This window comes from Oncorhynchus clarkii, chromosome 27, assembly GCF_045791955.1.
Source record: "Oncorhynchus clarkii lewisi isolate Uvic-CL-2024 chromosome 27, UVic_Ocla_1.0, whole genome shotgun sequence".
Classification (NCBI taxonomy): domain Eukaryota; kingdom Metazoa; phylum Chordata; class Actinopteri; order Salmoniformes; family Salmonidae; genus Oncorhynchus; species Oncorhynchus clarkii.
The window spans coordinates 39,748,408-39,756,885 of record NC_092173.1 but is presented as its reverse complement, the minus strand read 5'-3'; the positions used below and the strand labels follow the sequence as shown (position 1 = coordinate 39,756,885).

Below are 8,478 nucleotides of genomic sequence, written 5' to 3'. Positions count from 1 at the left end.
ACCTATCATACATACTGTCTGCCATAAAGGCCCAGTCTGTCTCTCCAAGCCACTGTGAGTGTTTGGGAGGGAGGGGTGAGGATCACGTGAAATCCACGGAGATACCAAATTAAATCAGATGAAATGATGACGAGACCAAGGAGTATAAAACAGAACAACATGAACAGTCTCTGTGGCAGGATATCAGCTTGTCTATGAGCAGGAGGATCTCTCTGCATCCATCGGACCAGTCTGAGGATGTCTCTTCTTCTGTGGTGGTCCCTATACTACCCTGTCTCTATTTCCCCTCTGACAGAAACCACCTCTACCCAGCCAGCCTGCTCCCCGCAGGGGGCCTTTGAGCTACCTGGGTTCTCAGCCCAGGGTGACTTCCTGATGGGGGGGATCTTTCCCCTTCACTACCGGGTGGAGCTGCCTGGCACGGACTACACCCACCAGCCCCTGGCAGCACTGTGTCAAGGGTGAGAGGGTCCTGGATGTGTGGCTCAAGTCCTACAGTTTTCTCTCTTTCTCTCTCTCTATCTCTCTTTCTCTCTCTCTATGTGAGCTGAGTTACTGGGGGCCTGGATGTGTGGCTCAAGTCCTACAGTTTTCTCTCTTTCTCTCTCTCTTTCTCTGTCTCTCTCTTTCTCTCTCTCTCTCTCTCACTCTTTCTCTTAGCTCACATAGAGAGAGAGAGAGAGAGAGAGATTGGGGGCCCGGATGTGTGGCTCAAGGACTACTGTAAACAAGAGTTTGAGGAGAATAGGTTCTGATTGCCAGGTCCCATTAAGGACCTTTGACCTCTACTGTGAACTCTTGTCTACTAGAATTTCATCTCCTCTCCTTTTCTGTGTTTTCCTCCTTAACACCGTGTCCTGTGGGGGGATTGTTGCCACGTTCATTGAGCTCAAATTTCTCGGTCTAGTTGTGTTGTTCAGACCAGACTGACCATCAGTGGAAGTGGAACACATTCTCATTCTCTCTCTCTCTCTCTCTCTCTCTCCCTCTCTCTCTCACAGGTTTGACCCGAGGGCTTTCCGCTGGGCTCAGACCATGAGGCTGGCAGTGGAGGAAATCAACCAGAGTGAGCAGCTGCTGCCCAACCACACGCTTGGCTACAAGATCTTTGACTCGTGTGCCACACCAGTCACGGCTCTGAGAGCAGTCTTGGCGGTGCTGAACGGACATGGTGAAGAACAGAGCCCTATGTGTTCTGGTGCCAGCCCGTTAATAGCCATGGTAGGGGAGTCTGGCTCCTCACAGTCCATTGTTTTGTCCAGAACTCTGCAGCCCTTCAGAATCCCCATGGTGAGTGATGATGTGTTTTTTCAGATCAGGGTTGTAGTGCTGCCAGAGCTCACCGGAACCTTGCTCCGCCACTTCTCACAGTGTGGCCTGTTTACTACAGTTAAATCCAAGCTGAATCAATTTCTGTGAATTCACAATCTTCTATTAGTACTCTACAGAACTGAATAGAGTAAAGTGACTGTTAGATCAAAAACACCACTTCATTTCTTCTGAGATTTTAGGATGATAAGTGGTCACATTTCTTTTCTCATCCGGCCTAAACTCAACATTGTGCCACAGCGTTTGAAATATAGTCCAGGTACAGTGAGCCTATGCTGTCTGTCACCACCATTCGCTCACAAAACCATAGTTAGGCCCTACATCACTCAATAAGATCTGAATGCATATTCCCACGACACTGGTTAAGATCAAATGATTGGATGGTTCACCGGTAAAACGAGAATAATTATCATTCACGATTGACAGATGGCCTATTTCAATTTGGTGTTTGACGGAATTAAAAACAGAACTATTTATTGAGACAATATGTGTGGGTGTGGCCAGACATTGCATTTGGAGGATGCCTTTTATGCGAATTCTAAAAAGCTGCATCAGTCAGTGGAAACTGATTGAGAAATGATGACATTATTGTTTTAGAGGTAGGCTCCGGTACCTCAGAAAGATGCACTACACCACTGGTGCAGATGAAAAGGCATTTCTTGTTTCTAAGTTAAGATCCACTGTTGGGGAATTAGAATATAATTCAGATTCTGTGGATCAGTATTCAAATTCAAAGATGTTGAATTATTTTAGTGTAAATAGCTAATCTACTATTCAAAAGGGAGGTTTGTCTGTGACCTATGAAAACACATTTAAAAGCGCTTATCAAAAACTTGTGGCTAGAATTACATAGTTTGTTAACAATTATGGTGTCTTTTGTTTATGACTATTGTAAATACGATTAGCGCTCTCATAAATAACACATGATTTGTATATATATGAATGTATTTTATGTTTTGTAATAATGGTGCACACCTTGAAATTAACGTTTGCTTAAAATAGGTGTTCTATGTTCTTTCAGATCAGCTATTTCTCCACCTGCTCGTGCCTGAGTGACAGGAAAAAATACCCAACGTTCTTCAGAGTGGTTCCAAATGACGACTACCAGGTGAAGGCCATCGCCAGTCTGCTTCAGCGTTTCGGCTGGAAGTGGATCGGTGTGATCCGCGAGGACCACGACTACGGCCACTTCGCCCTGCAGGGCCTGAAGAGGGAGATCCAGAACACAGATGTCTGTCTGGCCTATGATGAGATGATCCCTAAAGACTACAGCAGAGAGAGGGTCCTGCAGATCCTGGAGGTGATGAGGCTCTCCACAGCGCGGGTGGTGATAGTCTTCTCTGGGGAGGGAGAGCTATACCCTTTCCTCAAGGAGTTTGTCAAGCAGAACATCACTGGTACCCAGTGGGTGGCCAGTGAGGCCTGGGTCACTGCCAATGTGCTGGCAGAGACTTATCCATTCCTGGATGGGACTATTGGCTTCGCCATCCGCTCAGGGAAAGTCCCAGGGCTCAGGGACTACCTGCAGACGGTGAACCCCCGCAGGTACCCCTCTAACCCCCTGGTGCAGCAGTTATGGGAGGCTCTGTACGGCTGCTCTCCCTCTCTGTCCCCCTCCAGCACCCTGATGCCCCCCTGCTCAGGGCAGGAGACTCTTCTGGAGCAGCACTCAGCCTACATGAACACCTCCAGCCCCAGAGTGGCCTATAATGTGTACAAGGCTGTGTACGCCATCGCTCACTCACTGCACAACCTCCTCCACTGCCAGGCTGGGGCAGGACCCTTCCACAACCGCTCCTGTGCTCACAGCACCAACGTTCACCCCTGGCAGGTATGTGTCAATTACTTACTAAAGTGGGGGGGGAACATATCATTATGTAAATAACTAAACAGATGAATGTTGAAAAGATTTTAGTGCATCAACAAATGTAATTAGATGTAGTTAAAGAATTAGACAATTATTTTCCTCTTATCATAGCTCCAGCAATATCTCCAGGACGTGTCCTTCAACGTATCTGGAGAAAATATGAACTTTGACCAGAAAGGGGACGCCATCCCGTCCTATGACCTCATCAACTGGCAGAGGGGGCCAAACGGAGGTCCCCGCTTTGTCACAGTAGGGCTGTATGATGGCTCAAAGGACGTTGGGAAGGAGCTGGCAATCCAGGAAGAGAAGATAGTGTGGGCGGGGCATCAGAGCAAGGCAAGCTGCTCACACTGTGTATTTACCCACATCAGATGCCAACTGTTGACGTTGTGTAGAGAGTCCTGGATGTAAGTTCCTCTTCATGGTGAATGTAAACATATTATTATAGTTATTTTTAAACAGGATTATTTGTCCTGAAATATTTTTGTTTCTCCAAAGCTTGTATTGCAGGTAACCCAGTTGATGCATTCCAATGCTTGATGTCACTTTCTTATTCTCTAACCACCCTACTAGAACTGTCAGTGAGATTTCTCCAATTATCTCATATTGAGTGACCTCTAGTGGCTGGAATAATATGAGTATTCAGGTAGCATTAAATAGTCTGAAGGTATTGATCTTTGATTTGTTCAGCTGGTGGTCTCCGTGTGCAGTGCCAGCTGTGCTCCAGGATCCAGGAAGGCTGTCCGTCGTGGGGAACCTCTGTGCTGCTTTGACTGTGTACCATGTGACAGCGGCAAGATTAGTAATCAGACAGGTGAGGACTCTGATTTACCCTAATCAATATAGTGACTTAACTGTAGATTAGTAATCAGACAGGTGAGGACTCTGATTTATGTTAATCAATATAGTGACTTACCTGTAGATTAGTAATCAGACAGGTGAGGATGTATATACCCTAATCAATATAATGACTTACCTGCAGATTATTAATTAGACAGGTGAGGACTTATATATCCTAATCAATATAATGACTTACCTGTAGATTAGTAATCAGACAGATGAGGACTCTGATTTACCCTAATCTATATAGTGACTTACCTGTAGATTAGTAATCAGACAGGCGAGGACTCTGATTTACCCTAATCAATATAATGACTTACCTGTAGATTAGTAATCAGACAGGTGAGGACTCTGATTTACCCTAATCAATATAATGACTTACCTGTAGATTAGTAATCAGACAGGCGAGGACTCTGATTTACCCTAATCAATATAATGACTTACCTGTAGATTAGTAATCAGACAGATGAGGATTTATACACCCTAATCAATATAATGACTTACCTGTAGATTAGTAATCAGACAGGTGAGGACTCTGATTTACCCTAATCAATATAGTGACTTACCTGTAGATTAGTAATCAGACAGGCGAGGACTCTGATTTACCCTAATCAATATAATGACTTACCTGTAGATTAGTAATCAGACAGGCGAGGACTCTGATTTATGTTAATCAATAGAACAATTTCCTTTTGGTAGATTTGATTGTCTCTCTAGATGCAGTTGAGTGCACTATGTACATCCTGTCCGTGTGTTGTGTTAGAAAGGGCCAGCAGCACGTCCTCCTCCAGTCGTCTTATTCCTGTAGCCTCCTTTAACCCTAAAAGGTATTTTTTGTTTAATACTACCAACGGGTAATGGCCCAATTTACCTCAAATTGGTAATGATTGCAAAGAGACACTGTCTGTCAAGCAGTAACGCGTTTTATTTTATTAACCATTTAGTAACACATTTTATTTTATTAACCATTTAGTAACACATTTTATTTTATTAACCATTTAGTAACACAAGAAAATGGTTTAAATTCCCCAAAATAAGCATATATTTTTTACATTAAAAAAAAAAACATTTTTGTTGTATTTTTCATGTTTTTTGATTTGATTTGATTTGTTATGATCCCCATTAGCTGACGCCATTGGCGACAATTAGCCTTACTCGGGGTTGGACATATAACAACAAATACATTACAGACAAAAGACGTTACAATTTACAAACATTTACATACATGCAGTGTATGTGTTGATAAATGTGATACATTTCATCCACTTGTTATGAAGATTTGTTTGTTATTCAATCAAAGTGTTCTGTAATATTCAGAGGCTGAGAAATTGGCAATTGAGCTAATCTGTCATACTGGTGCGACTTAAGATGGCCACCGATATGGGCGATATAGGCGATAAAGATGGACACCGATATGGGCGATATAGGCGATAAAGATGGACACCGATATGGGCGATATAGGCGATAAAGATGGACACCGATATGGGCGATATAGGCGATAAAGATGGACACCGATATGGGCGATATAGGCGATAAAGCACCGGTGGCATCAGACTTTTAGCTCGAACTTTGGTACGCTATGGGCTATCAACTCAGATCCAATTGCATCAGAAAAATGGGACTCTGGACTGGTATAGATACACTGACTGGAAACTAAACCTATATTTATAGTGCCCCCCTAGGGGCCAAATCTGGGGTGGCTCCATATCTATATATTTAAGGATACATTCATCTACCTCTCTGTGCCACATTTGGTAACAAAGTTTAACTTTTGAGTTCACATTTTCAGCTGAGCCACTATGCAGATCTAGTATACAAAGACATTTCAGAAGTATAAAAAATAACAGAGTTTGAAATGATGACAAATGTCACTTACCTGTAGAATATCACATGACTGCATCACATACCCAAAATTCCTAAGCTCTTTCTCTCTGTTTTTCTGTGTAGATTCTATAGACTGCCATGAATGTCCCGAGGACTACTGGTCAAACACTGATGGAACAATGTGCATCCCCAAAGTGGTGGAGTTCCTGTCCCATGATGCAATGGGGATAGCCCTGACAGTGATCGCTGTAGTGGGCGCCTGTCTGACCGTGTCCATCTTGGCAGTCTTCCTCCATCACAGGACCACTCCCATCGTCCGCGTCAACAACTCTGAGCTGAGTTTCTTTATCCTTCTCTCCCTGACTCTGTGCTTCCTGTGTGCGCTGATGTTCATCGGGGAGCCCACCTCCTGGTCCTGCATGCTGCGCCACACCGCCTTCAGCATCACCTTCTCCCTCTGCATCTCCTGCATCCTGGGCAAGACTCTGGTGGTCTTGGCAGCCTTCACTGCCGCCAGGCCTGGGAACAACATTATGAAGTGGCTGGGGCCCAAACAGCAGAGGGTCATCATATTTTCCTGCACCCTGGTTCAGGTGCTGATCTGTGCTGCCTGGCTCATTGCTGCACCTCCCTACCCCTCCAAAAATATCCAGGACCAACGCTCTAAGATCATTCTGGAGTGCAGTGTGGGCTCCCAACTGGCCTTCTGGTGCGTTCTGGGATACATCGGCCTCTTGGCCTGTCTGTGCTTCATCCTGGCTTTTCTGGCCCGGAAACTGCCAGGCAACTTTAATGAGGCCAAATTCATCACCTTCAGCATGCTGATCTTCTGTGCCGTGTGGATCTCCTTCATCCCTGCCTACGTCAGCTCTCCTGGGAAGTACACAGTAGCTGTAGAGATCTTTGCCATCCTGGCCTCCAGCTTTGGGCTGCTGTTCTGTCTGTTTGCTCCAAAGTGTTACATCATCCTCCTGAAGCCAGAGAAGAACACTAAACAACATCTCATGGGGAAGAAATAAAATGCATAGATTAATGAAGACACATTTATTTTGTCATAGTTCTCAGTTTACTTTTGACCTACTGTAAACCCAGAAATGAAATAGATGTTTATAGTGTCTTTGGGACATGTGGCAAGCTAGAAATTGTACTTTTTTAGTTGAATTACTGTACCATTTTCCTGATCAAAGATATAGCTCCTTCAATCCGGCCTGTGAAACATAAAACACTTTTTTCTCCCCAATTTCATGGAATCCAATTGTTAGTTATATTCTTGTCCCATCGCTGCAACTCCCGTACGGACTCAGGAGAGGCGAAGGTCTTAAGCCGTGCGTCCTCAGAAACACAACCCAGCACTGCTTCTTGACACATTGCCCACTTAACCCACTTGCCCACTTAACCCGGAAGCCAGCCATACGTGTGTCAGAGGAAACACTGTACACTTGACAACCATGCATAGCCTGCCACAGGAGTTGCTAGAGCGCGATTGGCCAAGGAAATATTGGCCTGCCAAACCCTCTCCTAACCCGGGCGACGCTGGGCCAGGTGTGCGCCGCATAGGTCTCCCAGTCATGGCCAGCTGTGACACAGCCTGGGATCGAACCCAGGTCTGTAGTGATGCCTCAAGCACTGCGAAGTAGTGCCTTTGACTGCAGCGCCACTCAGGAGGCCTCTGCAAATAGATTTAAACAAACAATTGGTCCCCAAAGACACACGTCACTCCATTGAATTTCAAAATCACGATGTGACCCTCTTGACAAAAAGTTTGCCTACCCCTGATCTAGAGAGAGGTTTAGTTATGCTATAGTTATGCTACATTTTTGTTTTAACAATTTGTTGGAGGAAATTATAGTTGAAATGATTAATTATGTATACATTTAAATTAGAACCATTAATTTGAATACTATTATGTTGTGGTATGAAATGTATGGGTTTTTGGTTAAACTAGGACTGAAAATGTAGGTAAAACGAATGAATTGTCTGTACCTTGCGGGTTTAAGGGAGAAGGAGGGTATATCTCTTTAGACAGATAAGAATGTTTTTTGATGTTCCATTAGTGGAGAAGAGTATATCTTTTAGACATATTGGAATGTTTGCTTTATGAGGGGAGTAGGAGACAATCTCCAGACCTGAAGACACTGCGCTATTGTGTGGATCGGAGAAAGTGTGAGAACTGATGACGTCATTTTTATCTTCTCTTTAAAATGTAATGTTCTTTGTATTTTGGGCCAGTACTCATTAAGAATAAATGCTGAACTTGTTTTTAAGACTGATCTCTCGCTATTTCATGCAAATGATAATCCTACAAATTATTATGAAATAGATAGTGTAAATTTGGTTTTGGCTACAAAACATATAGGAATTCAGAATTCCTCTAACACAATTATTGTTTCATTATTATTAGACAGTAGTTTTAAAGATATATTCTTTTTTTATTGTTTTAACTTAGCAATTTTACTGTGTTATCTTCCTTTTTTCATATTATTCTGGTTACTAAGCATTGCTTTTTGTCAATTTTTTGTCCTTTGAAAACAAAATGGTGCATCTCAAGGGATTTTATCATGAAAACTGTCAAAAAAATAAAGAATTAAACGCTACAGCATTTGAATTGTGCTACCAGA

The 8,478-nt window shown here is 43.5% G+C and overlaps 1 protein-coding gene across 1 annotated transcript; it reads left to right on the top strand.

The window, feature by feature from the left end:
• The first annotated feature begins 987 nt into the window (after positions 1–987).
• Positions 988–6,879, top strand: LOC139385938 (extracellular calcium-sensing receptor-like). Its single transcript, XM_071131240.1, has 5 exons — positions 988–1,290; positions 2,351–3,166; positions 3,314–3,532; positions 3,887–4,010; positions 5,984–6,879. Exons 1-5 carry the CDS (start codon positions 1,036–1,038, stop codon positions 6,877–6,879), a joined length of 2,310 nt encoding a protein of 769 aa, XP_070987341.1. The 5' UTR covers positions 988–1,035.
• Positions 6,880–8,478: the final 1,599 nt, after the last annotated feature.